At 33.4% G+C, this 25777-nt stretch overlaps 1 protein-coding gene across 2 annotated transcripts in view; it reads right to left on the bottom strand.

Moving 5' to 3' along the window:
- Nucleotides 1-25777, bottom strand: part of ERBB4 (erb-b2 receptor tyrosine kinase 4) — a 1187482-nt gene that overhangs the window by 401738 nt on the left and 759967 nt on the right. For both annotated transcript variants that reach the window (XM_012446038.2, XM_012446041.2), the window contains exon 4: nt 10000-10134. In XM_012446038.2, coding sequence (XP_012301461.1) covers nt 10000-10134 — 135 coding nt within the window. The remainder of the gene's footprint in view (nt 1-9999; nt 10135-25777) is intronic.

Below are 25777 nucleotides of genomic sequence, written 5' to 3'. Positions count from 1 at the left end.
GCATGATGAATATGAGGACTAAGATGAGCTAAGAAAGAGAGGGTATGAGATAATTCTTCTGTTCTGCCACCTGGAGGTCAGGTTAAGTACTTCCAAGGAATAAATATTCTGTCACTTTCAAGAAATCAGGGATGATACTTCTTTAACTTTATCTATACATATGCGCGTGCGCGCACACACACACACAAAGGTGGGAGAAGCCCTGGCAGGACTGAAGCTGCTCCTTTGGATTTGCAAATCAACATGAAAAATCACCTCAGGGTTGGTAAAAACAGGCCTTGACCTGTGTCTTTAGGTTTATAGTCTAATGCTTGCTCAGTCATTCTACCACCCTCCCACCACCACCTATGTTCATCAATCGTTGATTGTTTTCAACTAACCACAAATGTATTGGAACACTATACCTGCTATTAGGTGCATGGGCAGGGATAGTAGGCACAGCCCTATACCTTCTAATCGGAGGAGAACTAGGCCAACCAAGAACTTTGCTAGGAGATGATCAGATCTACAATGTTGTTACTGCCCATACATTCACCATAATCTTCTTTATGGTGATATCAATCATAATTGGAGGTTTCAGCAACTGGCTAGTCCCTCTGATAATTGGTGCACCTGATATGCTATTTCCCAGGATAAATAATATGAGCTTCTGACTTCTCCCCCCATCATTGGCACATGCAGGAGCCTCTGTGGACCTGACCATCTTCTCGCTCCCCTGGGCAAGAAGGCTCCTTCTCTTTTATTTAAGGGGCCATTAGCTTTATTACCATAATTATTAACATAAAACCTCCAGCTATATTCCAATATCAAACACCGCCTTTTGTTTGATCAGTCCTCATTACAGCAGCCTTTCTGCTCCTTTTCCTCCCAGTCCTAGCTGCTGGCATTACTATACTATTAACTGACCATAACCTCAACATTACCTTTTTTGACCCTGCTGGCGGGGGTGACCCTATCTTGTACCAACATTTATTTTGATTTTTGGTCACCCGGACGTCTATATTCTTAACCTACCAGGCTTTGGGATAATCTTCCACATGGTTATATATTACTCTGGAAAAAAAGGGATCATTTGGATACATAGGCATAGTATGAGCTATGATATCAATTGGCTTCTTAGGATTTGTCCTATGGGCTCACTATATATTTACAGTAGGAATAGACGTAGACACACGAGCATAGTTCACCTCCGTTACCAGAAGTATTGCTATCCTTACTGGCGTCAAGGTCTTTAGCTGATTAGCTACCTTGCTCAGCGGTAACATAAAATGATCTCCTGCAATATTCTGAGCCCTAGGATTCATTTTCCTTTTCACAGTAGGAGGTTTAACCAGCATCGTGTTAGCTAATTCATCACTAAATATTGTCTTACATGACACATATTATATTGTAGCCCACTATGTCCTATCAATAGGAGCAGTATTCGCCATTATAGGAGGCTTTGTCCACCAATTCCTCCTATTTTCAGGCTATGTACTTAATCAAACCTATGCTAAAATCCACTTCACCATTATACTCATAGGTGTTAATTTAACCTTTTATCCACAGCCTATCCGGTATGCCCTAGCGTTATTCCAATTATCCAGATGAGTGCAACACATGAAACATTATCTCATCCGTAGGCTCATTTATCTCACTAACAGAAGTTATATTAATCTTTAGGATCTGAGAAGCCTTTGCTTCAAAACTAAAAGTAGTAACAATTGAACAACCATCTACTAATTTAGAGTGGCTTACTGCTGTCCACCACCTTACCACACATTTGAAGAGCCAGCCTATGTGAAAACCTAAACAAGAAAGGAAGGAATTGAACCCCCAGGAACTGGTTTCAAGCCAATCCCATAACCTCTATGACTCTCTCGATATTTGTAAAATCATTACATGACTTTGTCAAAGTTAATTTATAGGTTAAATCCTGTATGTCTTAATGGCGCATCCAGTTTAAATAAGCCTTCAAGACACTACATCCCCTATTACAGAAGAACTACTCACTTTCCATGACCATGCTTTTATAATTATTTTCTCATAATTACACACACATACTATTTGGCAAAAGGTTGACTGAGAGAAACTTATCATATATAATAAGAATGAAGGCTGGGTGCAGTGACTCACATCTGTAAACGTGGCACTTTGTGAGGCTGAGGCAGGAGGATAATTTGAGTCCAGGAGTTTGAGTCTAGCCTGGGCAACATAGGGAGATCCTGTCTCCACAAAGAGTAAAAAACAATTATCTGGGCGTAGTGACATGCATCCGTGGTCCCAGCTACTCAGGAGGCTGAAACAGGATGATTGCCTGAACCTAAGATGCTGAGGCTGCAGTGAGCTGTGATTGCACCACTGCACTCCAGCTCAGTGACAGAGCAAGACTCAGTCTCAAAAAAAAAAAAAATTAAAAAAACAATAAAGATGTATATTGAAAACTGTACTCAAAAGCGAAGCAATGCATTAAGAGACAAGAAAACCAGGCTAGCAGGTGTACTGTCCTTGCTCCTGGTAATGTTCTTAAGTAAAAGTTAATTCCTAGAGCGAGTTTCAGCTGACCTGGAAAGCCTCTTCTTATAAATGTTGTGACAAAGGCCGTCTATGGTATGGGTCAGGGGCAAGTCCTTACTTTCTCAAAACAGCATTAAAAAGGCAGCTGAGCTGCCAAATGATCTTGGTGCATTCTTTTTTAAAATACATTTCTAGATTCTGTTAGTTCTCCTATGCTAATATTTTATTCAAAAAATTACATCTGAATTCATAAATGATCTTAAGTTCTGTCATTTTTTGTTTTATTAAATCAGGTCAATAAAAAACTTTATAGGTATTTCAGAAAAACAATTTTTTGGATTCATACAGATTCAATGTATCTTTTCCATGTCCGACGCTTTTCATATGTTCCTATTTCCCAAATTTGGGGTTTTATTTTAAAATAATAAATCAGAATTAATTGTACTCAATCTTGAGAATTCTATTCTAGTTCAAGAAAGCTAGCTATATGTAATATAAAGTGCAGCATTGGTTAGGAGTGGGCCATTATTATCATACATAAAAGTCACGGGAAAAAAAAGGTTTAGAACATGGATAGTTTGAATGCTGGCAGAACATCCGATTTAAACAAATGATTAGTACTGAAATAAGGTTCATGAATATAGTGGTATCTATGAATTTGCCAGTTCCCCCACTCCCACTTCAGTTGTTAGTTGGTATTTGGTTCTAGAAAGCAACTAAGAATGAGCGGTGTACCTGGTGTAATTAATCTAAGAAAAATGTGGTAGAATCTGGAGCACCTGAGGTTTGTTCTTCTCAGTGTCTTGATGAGCTAAAGCTATGAGAGACTACCTTCCAGTTACTAACACACACTTAAAATATAGAAACATATTTAAATGTCAATGAATATATAATGAAAATATAACTGTCACATATTTTAGAAATACTTCTGTCCTCATATGGTCAATTCATGTAAAAATTATAATCGGAAGGTCCTTTATTCCTTTGATCTAAGAAATCACCATCCGATTGACACATTAACTCATTTATTGCTCATAATAGCCCTATGAAGTTGATGATAATAGCTCCTGGGCAAGAAAAAAAGGAAAAAAACCAATATGTGATCTTTCAGGCAGGAGCACAGGCAATTATGTTACCTGGCAGGTCTCAGGGGGGAAAGCTGTCCTCCCACACCAGACTTGGTGCCCAGTCAATGTACTGCAGTGTCTAAGGGAGTTGCAGTAAGAGACTCAGGGTTTGCTGATCAGCCATGTCTCATGCATGTCTCCCATCCTGGCTCAGGCACACTATTCAGAAACCACTTTATTAAGGGTCATTGACAGAGGCTTTCCTTATGTGCTTTCACTAAAATCTCCTTATGGGGAAAAAGTAGGGGGGCCTGGAAGACACCTTTCCTCCACTCTGACTCCATACTTAGTACTTTTTACTCTTAGGCCTACCACCCACCCCTCTCTCCTTTCAGCTTCCAGGTTCATAACACTTTCAGAACCATTTTCTGCCACTCCCTCCTCAGTGAAACAATTCCCCATGTCTGCACTCATCCATCTGACCCTCACCTGGCACTGTTCTATGGGGGAAACATGAAACAGTGTAGTTGGTGCTTTCTCTGATTTAGCCTTTTGAATAAACTATTGCAGTAAGAGATTAAAAGCTTGACTGTTACCCTCATTTTTGCTTGTCTAAATTGACCACTGTCACCTAGCAGCTTAGCTCGCAGCTCAGCTCAGCTCAGCTCTTGACACTCTGTCTTTTATAGGCGAGTAAATGGAGGGATTGAGGGCATAAATGACTTGATCAAGGTCAAATTGCTGGTAAGTAGCAGTGCCAGGTTTCAAACAAGCTAATTTGGCTCCCAAATCCATTCTCTGTACTACACTATCTTCTCTGTTGAGAAATCATTGTTTCTTTATTTTTCCATATTAATGTTCTTATTTATTCCTATTTGCTTAAATTTTAGAAGGCAACTTATTTACATCATTTTGATATTCTTTATCAAAATGATGGGTCATTATTACAGTGCTCCAAGTAAATGAAACATCATTCATATATGATTTTTTTCACTTTGAAGGATTAATTTATTGAATAAGCCCAATTGATAGATAATTTCTACTAGGGATGTATGAGAAAAAAGGATTTCTTCATGAGGGTGGGAACTTCTCCATAACTCTCCTGAAGTTTGAATTTAAATACCTCAAGTACATTTCAGGAAATATAACTTGATTATAATTATTCCTAAATAATATAGTTTTAAGGAGTAGAATCATTTTTAATTGCTTTTATAGATACTTCAGACCTTTTCTTCACAGTTTCAATTATAACCCAAATAAATGGCAATACAAAGCCAGAATACCCCTAAAAGGTTTTTACCATTTTGCATTAAGAATTATTACTGTACAAAAAATGTACATTAATGCTTTGCCAAATATTGCTTAAGAATAAACTATTCTTAAATTTCTTATGTCAAAATTGTGTGATTTGTACATATTCACAAGTATTATACAGATTAGTGTCTATTCAAACATTAAGGAAAAATAGGTATACATATTTTACCCTACATTTATTATAATATAAAATAGAATATACATATAATATAAAAATATAACATATAAATTAAATCAAGCACATAGATACGTGTTGTCTTTATCTAAAAGTGGATAAACTACCAGTCTCTGGGTTATAACTTTTACTTTACATTTATTCTTTTTTATTAATGATGGTTTAAACATATAATTTAGATTCGTCTGATTTTCCTCTTTATAAACTGCTAGGGTTTGAATGTTTTTGTCTCCTCCCAAACTCATATTGAAACCTAATCCCTAATGAAACAGTATTGGGTGGGAGGCCTAATGGGAAGTGTTTAGGTCATGAATATATTAATGCTGCTATAAGAAGAGCTTGTAGGGGTGGGTTTATTCTCTTTTGCTCTCCAGAAGATGCAGCATACAAGGTGTCATCTTGGAAGCAGAGACCAGGCCTCTATGAAATATCAGACCAGATGACAGCACCTTGATCTTGGACTTCTCAGCCTCCAGAACTATGAGAAAATACTTTTCTGTTCTTCATAATTTATTGAGTCTTAGGCATTCCATTATGCAGCACTAACAGGCTAAGACATAAATTTATCTATTTCATTTATATATCTATCCATTCAGTGAATATCTGTTATCCGTCCATTAAATGCCACAACAAAGGACAGAATGATGAACTGGACCTTGTCTACAAGGAGTTTCCATTTTAAAGTGTAAGATAGAATGCCAGGTTTCAACTACAGTCATTATGGGGTCACATGGGAAATGTTAACTAATCTAGCTTGAAGAAGAGACCACTTATTAAAAGAGTCGACACCTGATAAATGCCTTAAAGTATAACTGAAATTCAGTCTGGAAAACAGAAGAGAAAGGGCAGTGCAAACAAAGAAATTGTAAGAACTCAATCCACAGAATTGAGAAATAGGCAGGAATTTGCTGAAAACTCCAAGCCAACTGGATTTTGTTCAGACTTGATCCTATATTAGTTAGTCACAGTGGCAAGATTTTTAGACAGGGTCATGGTCAAATTCCATTAAATAGAGCTCTTGTAGGTATTTTGTTGGGTAAATTCGTCAGGACTGGAAGCAAGGAGAGCAATTAAATACACAGGCTCTTAACTGGGAGGCTCTGGATTCCTCAAAAGGCTGTGGATAAAGTTTAGGAGGTCCTTGAATTTGAATGGGGAATCACTACATTAATATTCTAATTAATTCTTTCATTAAAGTTAATCACTATCATCAATTACAAATATCAAGACCAGACCACAGTAGTATTAGCAATACTAGCCACACTAACCAATAGAAACCATAGATATATTGGGGTTACCCACCAGTTGTTACAGCCTACTTAAATACTATTATTTATTCATAAATGCAGTAAAAAAAGATGACATAATATTTACTATCTTAACCACTTTTAAGTGTGTGTTTAGTAATGTTAGGTATATTCACGTTGTTTTCCAACAGATCTCCAGAAATTTTTCAATCTTGCACAATTGAAACTATACTTGTTAAAGATCAATTGCCTATTTAGCCTTACTTCCAACCCCTGGAAACTACATTTCTACATTCTGTTTTCTGAGTTTGACAGTTTAGTTACCTTACGTAAGTGAAATCATACATTTGTGTTTTTGTGACTGGCTTATTTTCTTTAGCATAGTGTCCTCAAGATTTATTTGTGTTGTAGCATATGGCTAGATTTCCTTCCTTTCTCAAGGTGAATAATATTTTATCATTATATGTATATACTACATTTTGTTTATCCATTCATCCACCAATGACATTTGGGTTGCTTCCACCTCTCAGTTATTATGAATAATGCTGCTGTGAGCATAGATATGCAAATATCTCTTTGAGAACCTGCATTCAATTCCTTTGGTTACATATCCAAAAGTGGGAAGGCTGGATCATATGATAATATTTAATTTTTGAGAAACCGCCAGACTGTTTTCCATAGTGGTCACACATTTTACAATCCCACCAAGAAGGATGCCAATTTCTTCACCTCCTCATCAGCATTTGTTATTTTCTTATTTTTATACTAGCCATCCTAATAAGTTGGAGACAATATTTCATTGTGGTTTTGACATGATTTTTGGGTTGATTTTTCTCTAATGATTAGTAATGTTGAGCATCTCTGGCCATGCTTGTTGTCCATTTGTGTATCATCTTTAGAAATGTCTATACAAATCTTTTGCTCACTTTTTAATAGGGTTATTTGCTTCATGTAATTGAGTTGTAGGTTGTATATAAATATATATATATATATTTTTCTGGATATCAATTCCTTATCAGATACATGATTTACAAATATTTTCTCCCATTCTATAGGTTGTCTTTCATTCTGTTGATTGTACCTTTTGATGCACAGATGTTTTTAAGTTTGATACCATCTCATTTGTCTATTTTAGCTTTTGCTGGTGCTGTTTTTGGTGTTATATCCATGAATTTATTGCTAAATCTAAGGTCATAAAGCTTTCCCCTATATTTTCTGCCAAGACTTTTATAGTTTTAAGTCTTGTGATTAGGTCTGTAATTAGCTTTTGAGTTAATTTTTGAACATGGCATATGATAAGGGCCCAAGTTCAATCTTTTGCACATGGGTATTTAATTTTCCCAACATCATTTGTTGAAGAGACGTCCCTTTAAAATATATTATTTATGCCTATCACTGCTTGAGAATTACATTATATATTAATCCTACTGCTAGTATTTTTAATTTAATGTACTAAGAAAGAAGTGTATTAGGTATTTGTTTCTTAAGCAGTTTGATAAATGTATCTCAATCTAATTTATTTTCCTTGTAATCCATTGTAATTTATTATATGTATTTATTGATTGCTATAAATTCATGAATTCAATATTTATTTTGTGCCCATTTATTCTTCTAAAAATATTGTGAAAAGAGACCACTGGGCTTCACCAGGCTGCTACAGTGTCCATTGCCTCAAAAATATTAAAAATTCAGAGTTTGTTTTAGTAATTTAGACACAGATGAAGTCTTAAACTAGGCCAATCACAATAATAAATATGTAAAATCAAGAAATAGGCAAGAATCAGGATGACTTCGTGATTAACTAACTGCCAAGAGACAAGAAAGTAAAGATAATAATGACCCCCCCAAATTTTTAACTTGAGTGATTGGTTGGTGGTATGTAGTTCTAGGGAGTCATCAACTTAGAGGTTGCATTTAAAACCCTGAAAGTGTCTGAGATCAACCCTGGGAAGAAGACAAGGAACTAAACTGACTAAAGATACAACCATAGGAAACTAACAGTCAAAGAATAATCAATTCATTATTAGTATGGTGTCATGCAACGTGTCAGCAAATAAAACTACTATGTAAATAATAAAACTTTGGCAATTAATTGGTAGTTAATTTGTAAAAGTCTATTGGTTATGACTCTACTCTGCATTTATAATTTTTGCACCTGCAATTATTTACACGCAAAAAACAATACATCCACAGTTGCCTAATTATAGGCACAACCATCCAAATTTGTCTTCAAAAGAATAGCACAAAGAGACACCATCTGTGAAAGTGCAGCAAACCCCTCAGACCTTTCCTGCTCCAAATTCTGTAAGGCTGGTGGGCACACTTCCCTTTTGGCTTCTGTCTCAGGCTTTACTCTTGCTGATCTTATTCAAGCATTACAGACTAGTCAATCGATAAGATGAGAGTCAGCAGGCCTTTCCTTTTACCCAACCAATATCCACCCCTCCTCTACCCCGACAATATAATATGTGCGGTAGTATGGACAGACTGAAAACAGCAGCCATTTCTGAAACACATCATTTGTCTTGTTAATGTGAACAGATTCCATCTTTTTCACATGTAATTTTACAAAGTAGGCAACGTGAATACCATAAAGACAAAATTCCATACAAATTTCTGCTCAAAGGTGACAAGAAAATTATGTTACTCTACTTTTTATATAAAGTTTTAGCCTTTTATTAAAAACACAGCTGTCAGTTTTGATAAAATATATTCAGATTTCCCCAGTATATTATTAGGGCCATGATGAAATTTAATAATTGTCCCATGGAGTTTGATTTTCCACAAAAATGTCGTAACACAATCAGTAATATAGCAAATAATTATTGAACTATGTTGAGACAGTTATGATTTCAGGTGGGAAATATGTAATAGATGAGCAATATAAAACCTTGGTTAACACTTGATAAAGATTCTGTTCTCATACAAATGTCGGTAATAATAAATGTGGGGACACCATAGCCTGTTTTATGAAAATGAAACAGATACCAGACATAATAATTTTCAAATGTTTAAATCATAGTTCAAATATTATTTGCTTATTATTTAATCATATTAAACACTTTAAATCTGATAAATTCTTTGTGGTAGAAAGAATACACATTTTAAGAATGAGAAATTCAGTAGTTTATTAGACTAATGACTAAAATCAGACTGTAACATGTTTCTTCTACATGAAATCTATATTTCTCCATTCCATAAGTGTTTCAAATTATCATAAAGTATGACCATGAAGACTTCAGGGGAAAATGAAGGCTTAAGAATTCTGCAACATTCACTAGGTTTTACTTTTTAATTTAAAAAATAACAGTGACTAGGAAGGTCCATTTTTGTTCTACTACCTTCGTCTCCATGGTATATAGGTCACAGAGACTTGAAGCAATAGTTAGATACCAGCCTTAAGTTTGTGGAGAGGTGGACACATGTTTGGACACTGGAAGAATGATGAGGTAATTTAAATGAAGCAAAGAGAAACATGTTAACAAAATGAGAATTTGTAAAGAGGAAACATGATTTCCAAAAGAGAATTAACTAGAAGTAAAAGATTGGTCAGCCATTTGTGCTGTCATATATGACTGAACATTTCAATGAATGCAATCAAAGTTCAAAATATTAGTAATGACATGATAAGCATAACTCATTCATCTCCACATAGGGTAGAACAATATTTTGAGACATTAAAAAGAATAATGCTACTCACATCCTGAACTACCATTTGTTGACACAAGAGTCAAGTTGGAAGGCCATGGATTCCGAACAATATCTTGCCAATGAATGGTGTCTGCATAACAAAGGAATTTGTTCTGGTCTACATAGACTCCACCATTTAGGATTTCTGTATTAAAAAACAGAGAAACAAATTTGTTGTCAAACTGCTTGTTAATGAAAAGGTAATCAACAAAAACTATTTGCTCTTCGCTATTTTCAATGTTAAAGTCATGGTGCTAATAGCCAAGATATCTTTTAAAATATCTTTCACTGAATAATACATATTGATTGCAGGAATTTGAAAAGATTGAAAATTACAAAAGTGAAAACCACCACTCATATTCGTACACACTGAGAGTAACACTCCTAACATTTTGGTATAAATGTTATAAGTCTATTGTTAGTTTTCTTCCCTGGAATTGAAATAATATTTTATACAATATTTTATAATCTGCTTGTTTTGTTTAATATCATATGAGTATTTAATGGTAATTACTACTCTGTATTATTTTAATAAGAATAGGATATGTCATAGTATAAACTAAATAGTAATTATCTAACCAATCCCCTCTTGTTGGTATTTAACTATTTATCTCTGATTAGTCTTTAAAGCAAATTTCCACACATGACATTCCAAGGTCATAGACTGTGGATATTTTTAAGATTTTTGGTATCAATTGACAAATTATCCTTAAAGAGATTGTTTCAGTCAATGTGACATTGACTGCAGTCAGTAGGTAAGTAATTAGCACAAAGTGGAAGCTAAAATTAATGTCTCAATCACAAAAATGTCGTCATCTCAAAAGTGAAATTGATAGGATTGTCAATTATTCTTTAACAACACAAGCAAGATATAGCAAATCCTGTGGTTCACTGGAATAAGGATATAGCTGTGGGATAACAGGCACCAAAGCCAATTTGTATTTGATTCTTTATTTCACAACACTGGCCTTGATTAGCTAATTTGTCTTCCACAAACAATGACTGACCACAGAAATGAATTCTCTTTCAGACATCTTTAAGTTATCAAGGAAAATAAAAACTGAGATATATCCTCAGAAAATATTATCCTTATTAATTTAAGAAATTAGCTAGAAATACACATAGCACCTTCCTGCCCAATATGTACCACATTTTCCCCTCTTGTTCGATACAAAAGCAATTCAAGAGAAATCATGCATCAGTCCATAAAGTGTTCAACTACAAGTAATAAAAACCCAATTAACAGTTTATAGAAATAGGGGATTTTTTTTTCATATAAGAAGCCTGTAGGAGGCAGGTGCAGATATTAGTTGAGCTGATCCACAGTACCCATTACCTTTCTGCCATCTGTAGTGTGTCAGTTTTATTCACTTCAGGCACAAGATGGCTGCTACATCTAAAAACTAAACTGCAGTCTTTCTGAATTGCAGGCAGGATGAAGTGAGAAGAGCAAGCAAGAGAATTCCTCCTAGAGAATTCCTCCTGTGACTTTTATTTGGGAAGAAATGCTCTCCTCAAGGATTATGTCTGCATTTCATTGGCCAGAACCATATCCCATGGCTACCTCTACCACAACAGAGATTGAATAAGCCACTATTTAGGTGGAGATATTGCTACTGGGATAAAACCCAGACCAACAGGAATGTTAGTGAGGAAGAAGAGGAACATGGATATTGGGAAGGCAAACAACGCTGTCTCCCTTAGTAGCCTTGAGAAATTCATCTCTCTTGTGTGGAACCCCAAGCAAAATTTGTAGGAGTCACCTTAAACTAAAGAGAGATAAATAAACTAAAGGAATGTGTGGCACCACAAGAGGGTTATTTGTGGACTGGTGGTCACATCCCAAGTGTCTTACTGCATTGTACGTACGAAATCCTCTAGATTAATTTTGATATTCCAGTTCTTTCTACATTTAAAATCACTCCCATTTTCATCATCAGTCATTTCACTGACTATTTGTTCCATTTCTTCAGTGAGGAAAAAGAAATTAGATCATCTCTCTACTTCTAAAACCCAGTTCATTATTTTTTATGACCTAACCATACAACCTTCATCAAAGCAAAAGGGAGATGTAAGACATAAGAAAGATTGTGAAATGGATTTCTACATTAATGTTTGGCATTAAGTTTTTATCTAAGAAATGTGACAATCTCATACTAATAGCTTTCTCATGAGACATTAGGTGATGCTCTTCTGCTCTAGGAATAATTCTCCATTAGGTGACAAAGAAAGGAGATTTTGACTGCTATCCAGGAAATGAAGGTTATTTTTCAGTCTACATTTAGAAAAGTTCTACTTAAAAAAAAAAAGTGAAAAGGTAATAGCTCAAACAGAAAGAGTGTGTATTTTTCAGGAGTCACACTGTATTTCAAATAGTTGATACAAAGGAACACAGTATCCATCTCCAACTTCCTATCTAAAATTTTTCAAATAGAATCAGATTATATTATACTGAATAATAGTCGTATCAAATCCCTTTCTTCAACAATATTAATCTGCTATGAATGTTGACATTTGTTTCTTAGAAATAGTCTGCTCAAGAGCTTGGCTTATACTTGGAAAAGGGATTTAGAAAGGAGGCAATAATAAATCCAGCATAATCTTACATGTTAAAATTTCAAATTAAGACACATGATCAATCCAGATGATACTTTCATCATCCCTAATTCAAAACTCAGCATCTGCTAGCAATTCTGGTAGGAAGATTTATAAATGTTTAGCAATTAATGATGGGTAGTTTATTTATATATTGTTTTCTCTGAAAATATCTTTTTCCTTTATGTTTTGTATAAACTCTATTCTGCTGTTGAATGTCAAAACCTCACAGTCAGAGAATGTAGAATTTTATTGACACTTATAGGACAGTTTTAACATGCAATATTACACTTTCTTTTATTAACCTGATTACCTAAATATGTGTCAGGAAGTAATGTTCTAATAGCATTTATATATAGTCTTAAACTTTTCATTGATTTTATAACTTTACATTTTTAAAATATACATTTGATATATTTTTGTGAGAATATATATTCAGGTAGGTTTATTTCTGGACTAAAAAAACTCTAGAGAATAGATACTAACCTGTAAGAAAGGTCTTAGAGACACAAATTATTTACTTGTTAGAATGAATACCTAATGTTTCTGTCTTGGTTGACTACAGAGGCTTGACTGTATTTTTTAGATAAGAAAGAGGGACAAGGATTAGGAAAAGAGAAAAACTTGGTTAGATGTTTATCTAATAAGAGTTAAAAATTTTCTGGTTATATTTAGATCTTGTGGTAACACATAAGAATAACCATGAGTTCCACAAGTTTTATCAAAGATTTATTGGAAGAAATCACCTGTGTTATACCAATAGTTTCCCTCCCACTAACATGAAATAAAGTAACAAGTAAATGTTAAGAAAGATAGGCAAATGAGGCATATATTTAATTGATATTCAAACACATATGCAAAATGTCTGAATGAATACAGAAACTAAACAAAATGTTGAATATGTGAATGAGCTCAAAGCATCTCATTTCATTGTATTTTACTTCCACTGCAAAAATATATCAGAGTAAAGTGAGAGAGACACAAATAGATTCTTGGTCATTTAATCAATTGGTAGAAAAAAGCTGCTATGAGTTTTCTTATCATATTATATACAAATATTTCTGGCAAGTTGACAAAACAGAACTGTCTCTTTTTAATAAATGTCATGGTTAAATATAGTAAGATATATTAGACATGACATCTATGAAAAAAGTATCATTTCATTACTGAAAATTTCCAGTAAACACTTAAATATGTTTGTGTCTCAAATGTTTCCGACTAGATTAATACATGCAACTCAAATAAAAGATGTCATGAATCTTTTTGTATTTAGAGTAAATTGTAATCCACACTATCTTCCAATATTTTGAATTTGACTTATATGTAGCACATTATTTGTAACTGAAACATAATTAGACTAAGCTCCATAAAGGCAAAAAATACTTTTCAGTGCTGTATCTATAGTATCAAACCTAGAGCAGTAGTTAATGAAATAATTGTTAGATTTAATTGGAAAAGTACCATGGAATTTGCAACCAACATTTACAAGGTAACTTCTGTTGTAGTTCCTAATTTTAAATTATATTCTGACCAAATCAAAGTAAGAATGACAGTTATCTTTTCCCATAAACACTCCATAGTTCATCTTGACTGGTCCTATGTTTCAGAAAGTATGAAGCTGTTTCTGTTTTGTTCAAAACCATATCTCAAGTTTCTAGTATTATGCAAGGCTCAAGGAGATACACAATAAATATTTGATTAATTGAAATATATATGTATAATATCTTGAATTTAAGAAAAATATCTATGTGTGTGTTTATGTGTGTGTGTGTGTGTGTGTATATATATATACTGTGTGTGTGTGTATATATACATATATATATAGTTCTGTGATTAGAGATTTTAAAAGCCAAAAGGAAAATAGCATTTATTATATAAAATGCATACAGCTGATAAATACAATATTACTGCAGAATACATTTGATATTTTTAAGGTATTTTTATTCCCAAACCCATTTTGTATACCAAACTCAATTATTAGTTATCAGGTGAATAATAATGATCTTTATCCCAGACAGACCAAATTTCCCTAAGCCTGTGCAAATCACCTTGCATATGCTACAGAGAAGCCTAAATGTTCTTGTATTGAACCGTAAGTCTACTGCACAGTGTCTTCACATTTTTCAGAAAGGTATAAAGTGCCAATATGACATTTGAAAAAGGATAGAAAGTATTTGTATCTTAGTCATTCAATCCACAAAGTTTAGCCATTGGACCATTTCTTTCCTGATTTCCATTTTCATGAGTGTAATAAGGAAGGAAATGTTTGTGTTATTTAAATGACTTCTTTTGTACTCTTCATTTTTTGTCCAATGCTAGTTACTGCAGTGAATTTGGGGATGAGTGCCCATTAACAGAATCATTGACATTTTGCAAATATATTCTCTCCAAAATGATGGTAAAAGACTGAATAATAGCTTTTTTTCTCTGCCTTGTATGAAATGGCCTAATTATAAGGTAACAACCCTGCTGAAAATACAGATTAATATGACCTCTTTCCTAGGTTTAAGCAGTTCACAAAATTGCTTTGACTCCATGCACAATTTGTAACCATTTTGTAAATAAGATTATCTTTCTCTTTTTCCAAAATAAAGATTATAATTTTAAATGCACTTTCCCTATATTTCACTTTAGTCTATATGATTGATATTATTAGTGAACATTATAATTCTACTCAAAATCTACCAACCATATGATATAAGAAGGATCTAATAAACAGGAATGGAATATTTAACCTCTATCCCTGATTGTATATCTAAGTATCTTGTTTTGCAGGGGTCCATCTACAGCTCAACTTTAGAATTTAAATAATAATAAAAATAAATAAAGATTAGAAATATTGCACTTGTCTAATTTCAGTAGGGGCATCTAAATAATGCATACATCAGACTTATACTGTCTATCTAAGTCAAAGGGCAGAATCAAGAATCAAAATACAAGGAGCAAAGCCCATTTTCAAGATGAAGCTACAGAAAGCAGGTATAGGACATTCTCAGACATAAAGCAACGTATCTTTCTCACTGTCATCACCTTAAGCCACACGAGTCTGTTGACAGATAATGATACAAAAATAATATAGCTCACATCATACACCTGTGATACTTAATACATCATCTCTGGAATGGACTTGGTCCAGAGATTCCTGTATCTTTCCCAAACCCAGACCTTTCAGCTGGGAGCACAATAAATTGCTGCTACCCCACTGGGTCAGCCCTCAAGGTTCATTATTAATAAGCTGGGACTCTAAAGGCTAATGAGAACCGGGTGCTTGAGGAGACAATGGCTCATTCATCATCAATCAAGCTTTGAAGTTTTTATACAGATGATTTAAGGAGAGTTGAAGTGTGCAAAATTGAAATGTCACATTTGTATTGGGAAGGGGTAGAGGGTGATAATGTAAATGAGTGATGTAACCTTCTATATTTCAGCTCAATGATCAGAGTCAAAAGCTCATAGATGCAGATACCGAATGTTTTTCCATCACAGTATAGAAATTTCAAGAAGAAATGATTAGATCCATTGGCTGAAAATCAGCTTAAGATAGAAAATAATATCTTGATTTCAATTGAATAAAGCTCAGTAATGCTTTCCACAATGTTCTAACTTATTAATACATATTTCAGTGTCCACTACAATTCTTAGCTTTCATTATGTTTCAGTTTTGAGTTCTAGCTCCTCTGAGAGGTCTGATATGACCACCTAGTTCTTAGGGTTCCCCCTTTCTCTAACTCCTACAATACTGATTACCCAAACCAATTATCTGACATAGAGCAAATGCTACCTTACCTTCTTATTTATTCTTTTGTGTACTTGCCTTATCTTCCCTATCTTACTAGAGGTCCCTCAAGGATTAGAACTATATAATGTACATCTCTCTGTGTCCCTAGTGCCAAAGAAAGTGTCAAGCACGTAGAAATTCAAAAGTTTTTGATGATTTTAATAACTTTCATAGAACAAGACCAACTTTTGTAAAAAATTATTACTTGCTTAGTGATAGCATAATGTTAGTGATATGTACTAGGTGTTTACATTATAAATCCCACAAAATATTGAACACATTTATTGTGATCTTAAAATATTCTGTCTGTCCTAATATTAAGGAAGTAGTAGACCATTTAAACTCATTGATATTCCCTGGAAAAATTAAAAAATATATTTTGTCTTATAACAGTATTTAAATTATGAATATAAGATTTCCTTCTCAAATTGTCTTATTATATAATTCCTTATGTGTGCCAGCATGTCTAAATTTTTTCCAATAATTTCTCCCTGATTTGTATTCTCCTTGTTTTCTTACTTCTTTAAAAATCAACCTAAATGCTGTAAAAGTCACCTAGACTCAAAATTTGAAATTTATTATTAATTCCTTTATTTCACTATTTAATCATTTATGGTACTCTAAAGAAAGTTTTTCATAGTGTCTCTTTTTATATCCACAATTACTCCTTAATTCAGGTTCTATCATCTTGTACCGGATTTAGCTTCTTGCCTGTAATCATTCTTCCCACCCCACAAATCCATCTTGCATATTAAAGTCATAATATATGCTATATTATAAGTAGATAATATACTTTAGGTAGGTAGAGAGAGAGTGGTGGTGGGGGAGAGAAATCCTGCTCTATCAGGGCTTTGAAGTATAAAGGCAATAATACGGAATCTAGTTAACTAGATAAAATTAAGCTCATAATCTAGTTTTGTTTCGAGAAAGCAAAGGTGGGCCTTGTCCACCTTTATGAAGCTCAGTTTTCTCAGTTCTGTAATGGGGGTATTATACTTACAGTATCTGTCACATAGTTGCTTCTATTATAATTTAAAATTGCTAATTATCTAAACAGTTGTTATTTCTTGGTACAAGCAAGCAAGGAATACACTTCTTTTGGGTATTCATACTAACATTGCATTAATCAGTATTCTATTAGGTTGTAACTTAAAGAGAATAGACTTTTATTTTTCTTTTATATAAAAATCTGGCTAGGTTATTCAAGGATATTATTAAAAATCCACAATCATCAGTGAGCTCGATTCTATTTGTTTCTTGTTTCTCTACTATCTTCAATATAAGCAGTTTCTAACCGGCAAAAACCAGGCAAAAGATGGAGAAAATCATGAAGAATGAAAGAACAGAGAAGGAGTACATGTTGTATTTTAATGAAAATTCCTGCAAATTACCACAGCACAATTATATCTTATTAGTCACAATGAAGTCATCGAGCCAGGGCTAGGTGCAAGAAAGATAGGAAATCAAAGTATTCGTTCCAGGTGGTCATATTAGTAGCTAAACTTAATATACTATTTAAAAGTTAGAAATGGTAATAGGCATTCGGCACAACTAGCAGTAGTGACTCAAAAGAAACCTTTTATCTTCTGGATATTTATAAAACATTAATGTTGTGACTTGAACAAATATAAAGATTTTTATGAAACGTTTTAACTGAATTATAACATACACACATAGATGTGCATAGATCATATGCAGTTAACTTTTACAAACTGAATTACACTTATGTAACCAGCACTCAAATCAAGAGCTTGAGCATACCAATACCAGCAGCCTTCCTCATACTTTCCACCTCATATCACTCTATCAGAATCCTTATCCTGAATTTGAACAAGATGGTGTTTGCTTATTTTTGTATTTTATGCAAATAGATGCATACTATATGTCTTCTTTTGTGTCTGGCTCCTTTTGCTCAACATTATGTTTGTGAAATACACCTACATTGTTTACTTTCATTGTTGTATGGTATTGCATGGTTTGTCAGCTCTACATTGATGGGCATTTGGATACTTTCCACATTTGGGCTATTGTAAATACTGTTGCTATGAATTTCCTAGAAAATGCCTTTTGGTGATTATATGTACACATTTATGTTGCATGTACACCTAGAAATAGTATTGCTGGGCCATAGTGATAATCACTTTTTATTTAACCAATTTAACCCAGTTATATGCCCATTAGTAGTATATGAGAAATCTAGTTGCTTCTCAACCTTGTCAAGTCTTGAGTATTAGTTTGTTTGTTTTGTTGTATTTCATTGTAGTCATTCTTATTGGTGTATAGTGTTATCATTTTAATTTGCACTTCCCTAGTGACTACTGAAGTTGAGCCTCTTAAATACTATCTTTGAAGTGTAATTTTTAAAGGCAAGAGATTTATTTGTTTACTTCAACAAAGGTCTTACTATGTGTAAAATATTTACAAAGCACTGTTAAAACCTGATCTTCAAGTTACTGGCAAACAATTGTGTAAAATAATTTATCAGATGTCACCCTCATAACTTATGTTTGTTGTTGTTGTTGTTGTTGTTGTTAAGAGATATTGCTCAATGTTTTGAAAATGATACTTTAAAATATCTTAGGAAAAATATTAAAACTACATTAAAATTATAAAGAATAAAATACAAATGCAAGATGGATGGGAAAATGCACAGCAGGTGAATCTCTCTGACAACAGACAAATACAACAAAGGTATATAAAAAGAAAGAATGAGAAATTTAATGTATTTTTGCTATTAAAATAGAATACTCCTTTACATAAAGCTCACATATTTTTATTCCTGTATCTACCAAAAAGCCCTCATTACAGACCACAATCCTCTTAAATAACTGTTCCAAGTTTCCAGAAAATGTAATTGCTTCAGTAGAACATATCAGTAGAGTTCAATGTTTTCATTACCAATAAGGGGGACAGTCATATTAGTACTCAGAAATGATTTGTCCGTTTTATTTATAGGATTTAATACAATAAGCCTGGGATATACTGCAAAGTCACTTTCAAATATCTCACCTACTATATTAGTTTGTATAGTTTTAATAACTCTTCTCACAATGTGCGATTTCTGCACTGTTTCTTTTTTAGAAGTCTTCAAAAAAGTATGATTTTTCTTGATGACAGTAATAATAAATAATACTGTTATGTATGTTTCTTGCTGGCATGTTAAGACTTGCAAATAAAGGATAAAGCAAGAGAAAGAATAATGGTTTAATCTTGTAAAGTGATTATATGATTTTCAAATATGTCAAGATTTTTTAAAGGCTATATTTGAGAATATTAAAAATATAAATATGTGATTTGGGGACCTAGATGTCTCTGCTAAAATGCCTAGAATGTTAATTTTAAAAATAACACATAAAGATAACACCTTACAAAATAAGGAATTAAAGAAGAAGTCATAAAATAAGATTGCAAAGAAGCCATACTGGAAGACTATTTTAAAAGCCACAACACGAAGGTCCAGATTAAATTTCTTTTAAAATGAAGTTTTAATCTGGAGAAAATCAGGAAGGAATGACCGAATAGCAACAATCATCAGTTTAAAAAGCACTGGTTGTCAAAATATGAAATATCAAGTACTATGGCAAAATAGAAAGATAAATAAACGACTTTTTAGATTCTGTTGTATACAGTTTCCAATTAGTATATATTACCTACAGTAAAACGGAACAAATGTAAGCTCTACGTTTTACATGTACATGTATACAATATTTGTGTATCTGCATCAAGTAGCTACCACCCAGATAAAGACACAGAATATCTCTATCACTCCAGAAAATTTTCCCTGCTTCGTTCCAGTCAACACTGCATAGAAGTCAGCATAGAAAGTCAGCCACTGTGCTGAATTCTACACAACAAATTATGCCTGTGTCTTAGATTCATGTAAATAGAATCATATAATATATATCATATTCCTTTTTCTTATTTTCTTTTCCTGAAACTGTTTTTGAGATTTGTGCTGTTGCTTTAATTAATAGGTTGTTCATTATTATTGTTCTGTATTATTTCATTCAATGAATATACCATAATTTGTTTATAGATTAGTTCATATTTCAAGTATAGATTTTGTACTTTTACTAGGTGATTGCAGGCAAATTACTTTAGGTTTCTTTTCTACCATCTACAAAATTGGAGTAATAATCTTTACTTTGTTGGGTTACAATGAGAAATATAGATAATGTATATAAAACTCCAGTTATGTACTAGGTATTCAAAAAGTACTAGCTATTTCAAAATAAGTTAATAATATAGTTCAGGAACTTTATCTAAATTATTTTAAAATCTATGTGTGTTTTATCTGTACTGTCAAAGTACAGATTTTGGGGGAGAAAAGATGATCAAATGAAAACCCTTGAGAGATACATGAAGTTCTCATTAAGTTTGGTGCATAGGGATAGATATATTGAGCTAAAATATTATTAAATATCTTAATGGGCCAGGCGCAGTGGCTCATGCCTGTAATATCAGCACTTTGGGAGGTCGAGGTGGGCGGATCTCGAGGACAGGAGTTCAAGACCAGTCTGGCCAACATGGTGAAACTTCGTCTCTACTAAAAATAAAAAAAAATTAGCCAGGCATAGTGGCGTGTGCCTTTGATCCCAGCTACTTGAGAGGCTGAGGCAGGAGAATCACTTGAACTGGGGAGGCGGAGGTTGCAGTGAGCCCAGATCGCACCACTGCACTCCAGTCTGGGCGACAGAGCAACACTCCATCTCAGAAAAACAAACTAACAAAACAAATACCTTACTAAAGTTAGTTGATTAAAAAAAATAGGTTTATCTGTATTTTATAAGTTAGATTCTTCTTAAGAACAAGATCATAAATTCTGTAACTTACTATCTCTCCCACATTGAATTATCTTAGATATCTGGTTGAGTTAACCCTTTTGTCATTTCCTGTCATTTCTCTAACTATATTCTGTGACGGCATTTAGAGCTGTTAGATTTCCCTCTATTCCGATCAGGCTGGTGCATAGTTTATAGGTCACAAAGCCTCCCTCGCAATCTCCAGGTGGCCTTTACATCTGCTGTTGCTACCACTGTGCTTCAAATAAATTAGCATAAATTCCAAAGGCTTTCAACAAGGGAGCTGACACTTCTACTGTAGAGTAATGAATTAATTCAAAAACACAATATTCTATAGTCCCAACCACCACCCAATCATTTTCTCCCATTGTTAAACTTATTTTCATCCTGTGACATCTGAGGTCATAAGAGAGCAGGATGTAAAGGATATGCAAAGGATAGCTCTGTAATGTGTATTATCATGTCTTCTAAATTACATAAAGGAATACCCTTTATTTTAGAATGTTTCTGCTTTCATAGGGTAAATAAATATCTAAAAATATTTGGGGATATTTGTCTGCTTCTTGAGACTAGACATAAAGAAAAATTCCAAGTACTAACATGCCTAACAATGCCAGATGGTTTCGTCAACTCGAGATGCCAACATTCTAGAAGGGAAAACTATTGAGAAGTTGATATCTGCAGGGGCTATAGAGTTAGACTGGGTAACCGTGACCTCACCACAGAGCAATAGCTTTTCAGGCAGGGAATTCTCAAAAAGTATGAGATAATTTTTGTAGTTATCTTCCCCAAATATCAGTTCTCTTCTCTATAAAATATATAAATATTTAGTTCTCTAAACCTTAGTTTTTTCATCTGTAAAATGAGATCAGTAATAATTACCTCATAGGATTTCTGTAAAGATTAAGAGAAATACTGCATATAAGTATTCACACAATGGCAGCATTTATGAAGTGTGTGCAGTTAACGCTTTCGTCATAACAGCGCCACATTCACAAGGCAACTGAAAGGACAAAATGAGTTATCATATGTAATGTTGACCACAGTGTCTGCCCTACAGCACATGTTCAATTGGTGCACTATTATTATTATTAAGGGAAAGACAGGAAGGATTCTCTGATAAGCAGATTTCTTCCATCGTGCTTGATAATTTTCTCCATTCCCTGTCATAAATACCCTTTTCAGAGACAGCTAAAACCCAGGGCAAGACTATCAGGCCAGGTTAAAATTTACAGGTTTGTGCATATGATCATTTTAAAAAAATTATTTTAACTCACTTTTATGAGTTTCAGATGCCCTTTTCAAAGCACATTATGGTTCTGGACATCCATGAAATTATTCACAATCATTAAATACAGAACTTACTTTTTTAAGTGTGGGATTTCTGTACCCCAAAGACACAGCAAGTGTGACACACAATGATCAAGCGAGTTGCCAAATGCCTCATGCATAGTTGGGGATCAAGCGAGGATTCCAAAACCTGTCTGCCTGGCTCCAAAGCCCACTGTTAGCCACCTCACTGCACACTCGTCATAAATGCCCCCATTGTGTGAATGCCTATAATGCAGTATTTCTCTTAATCTTTATAGAAATCCTATGAGGTAATTATTACTGATCTCATTTTACAGATGAAAAAACTAAGGTTTAGAGAGCTAAATAACTGGTAAGAATTCTAAAGAACCATGATTCCAACTCAGTATGATGGCTGAGTTGGCTTTAAAATTTTTTATTCTGTACTCTCTCCACTGTAGAAAGGAAAGAGTGAGGAATCTAAATGAAAAAAAAAAAAAAAAAAAAAAGAAATAGTTTAAGCAGAAATGAGGCACAACTTTATCTTATGTAATCTACTTCTAAGTATAATTAAGAACTCACAGTAATTTCCCTGAAGCCCTTTTTGAAAATATTTTATGGAGTTGAAAGGTAAAATTATGCTTTTAAGGGATCTTTTCTACATGAAAAACTGTGCATTAAAAAAAGAAATCTTGGCTCTGATAGATGTCTGGACCATATCCCAACCTCATCTCTTGAGGTGCATTTCTTTTGCCTCTGTCAAAAGTAGACACAGAGAAAAAGCCAGCACAATAAAAAACTTCAAGAATTCAGCCCACTTAACGAAAAGCCCTTCAACTCGGTAAAAGAAAAGAAAAGTGAATTAAAAGAAAGTCAATTTTATTATTGTCAAGTACTGTGGGAACTCTATGCTTCGTGTTTGAAAGCTCTGCTTTAATGAATAGGATAAAATGATTTTAATCACCATATCCCAAATCATAAACCTATAAAGAATCTATCTCTATGTGCTTTATAACTATATTTCTAAAAATATAAAATTGGTTAATCTAAATGTGTGGACATTCAGTTCTAACCAAATTGCATTCCCCTTATAATGTTTTTTTTTCTATTATTTGTTGAGTAATTCATTCAAAGAAAGCAAAAGTGCAAAATATTTACATTAGTAATTCAAATCAATGAAAATGTATTTAAACACTAAACTTAATATTCTAATTACTGTAAAGGCAAATTAGATTCATACGGTGGGGAAAAAAAGGGAATCCAAAATTATAACTTGTGGTTAAATGTAGTTTTATCACAGTATCTTTTGTCAGGTGAATTTATTGGATTAAATACCACGGAATATCATAAGAGAACTGAAATATCTTCTTCAAATATATATTTTTAAAATCATCTTTTTTCTTTGCTTGATATAGTTAAAATATTCATCTTTAGACATGCCTATCAGATAACTTTTATTTAAAATAGTGAAAAAAAGCTGATTTTATTAGTGAGTTTGGAATATTTACGTACATTAATTTTATAAATGTGCTGAGTGAAAAGATAATACAATATATGTACATAGAAGTTTATATTCTAGCACTAACAAAAGGATATGTTCAATTTTAAAGATATTATCTTTCAAAGTAGAAAGCCCCTAACTAAAATGTTCTCACATATAAAGTAAAATAAAACATTTTTAGAATTTCCTGAAACTAAATATTTATTGTGAATTTAAAAAGACTTAAACTAGACTTTACAGAAGAGAATAATGCAAAGAGTATCTTGTATACATTCAAGTTCTGTGCCTAATTTAGTTTTGTAGGGCATGTGTTTATATAGCTATGTCATATTTGAAAGAATCTTACATAGAAAATGAAGCTCTGGTGATAATCTCTAGTTCATGCTACCTAGCTGAGATACAAGGGAGACAAAAAGGAAGACTTAACCAGATTAGCATAAAACTCTGAAATACAGGTAGTGGGAATGCTAATAGGAGTACCAATAGTGCCTTCGGTTCTAATTTCACCATTGTTACATATATATCTTTCCTACAATTAAACGATGACATCACAAGAACATTATTTACTAAAAGCTATATTTTGAGAACTTAAGCCTTTTAGTTCTGTATTCTCATTTTACTTTGAAGTTCTGAACAATTAGATGGCAACATCTCACAAGAATTGTTGCAAACCAGATGCTAAACATAAGCCTTCTAAAAGTGTGTGTGCTGACATGTGAAAAAGAAAATGATGATTTATTAATAAATACCTGAAATACATTTTTGAAATAAAAAGGTTTAAAATGTTGTTTCTTTTGTAATTGTTTAATATTTTATTTTCTCCAGAGCTTCAAGAGTTATAATCTAAACTGCAATTGAAGGAAGCTTAAGCTAGCTGATATGCACCTAGCTATTTCCCCGCTTCAAAGCCTACAGAACCATCTGCTTGTTGGCAGGTGTAATTAATTAGCTAAGTGGAGAAGACGCTCCTTTTTAGAGTGAATAGGAGGAGAGGAGGGAGAACTATGTGAAAGCCTAATCCTAGGCAGACCCATCAGCTGGGTGCCTCTGGGCAAATTTCCTATGCTGAAAACTCATTGAATTTAATGGTTCTTAATTTCACAAGATTTCTAATTACAGCTAGGATAATAAGATGCGATCCAAAAGTTGAAAAAAAGTTGGCACATTTTCAAGGAAAATCCTTTCACACAATGTAGACATCCTAAAGTGTAGAAGTTCATTTATTTATACATTTTGTCCACTTATTCCCTCAACTTGGTTAATAAGCAATTTTGAATCTATTTGGCTGACAGGTGGCAAATGCCTATTAATGATAGTAAAATGTGTCATGCTAAATTTTGTATCTAATCCAACATTTCTTTTCAGAATAATCAAAGAAAAGTCCATCCAAGCTACATTATTATTCATCTTCAGCAGATTTTAAAAGGGCTACATTCTAAGAATAAAAATGGGGCAAATATAACACAAAGACCGTAAAACTTCCTATAATTTTATCAGTATAGTTTATATTAAATTATCACCAGAGAATCCAGAAGATAAAAAACTCCACAATACTTTCTTCTTTTAAACATTGTCAGAAACAAAATACCCTCTTAAACATCTCCTGGTACTCGGCTTTAATGGGTAAGGTGGGGATAGGTATAAGGAACAGAGTGAGAAGAACTATGGCAAACTGGAAAGTACCTGTAACAACTAAAAGAGCAGTGGCTGCTCAGCCCCAGAAGAGTGTTACCAAGAGGCAATGTGAACTCAGGGTTGCCAGAGGTTGGCTTTATTCAGAGGGGCCAGAAATGCAAAATTTATTGGTAAATTCCCCAAATTT

This window comes from Aotus nancymaae, unplaced genomic scaffold (genome assembly GCF_030222135.1).
Source record: "Aotus nancymaae isolate 86718 unplaced genomic scaffold, 86718_ANA_hifiasm-v0.15.2.pri h1tg000008l, whole genome shotgun sequence".
In the NCBI taxonomy this organism is placed as follows: Eukaryota; Metazoa; Chordata; class Mammalia; order Primates; family Aotidae; genus Aotus; species Aotus nancymaae.
This window is presented reverse-complemented; position numbering and strand designations above follow the sequence as displayed.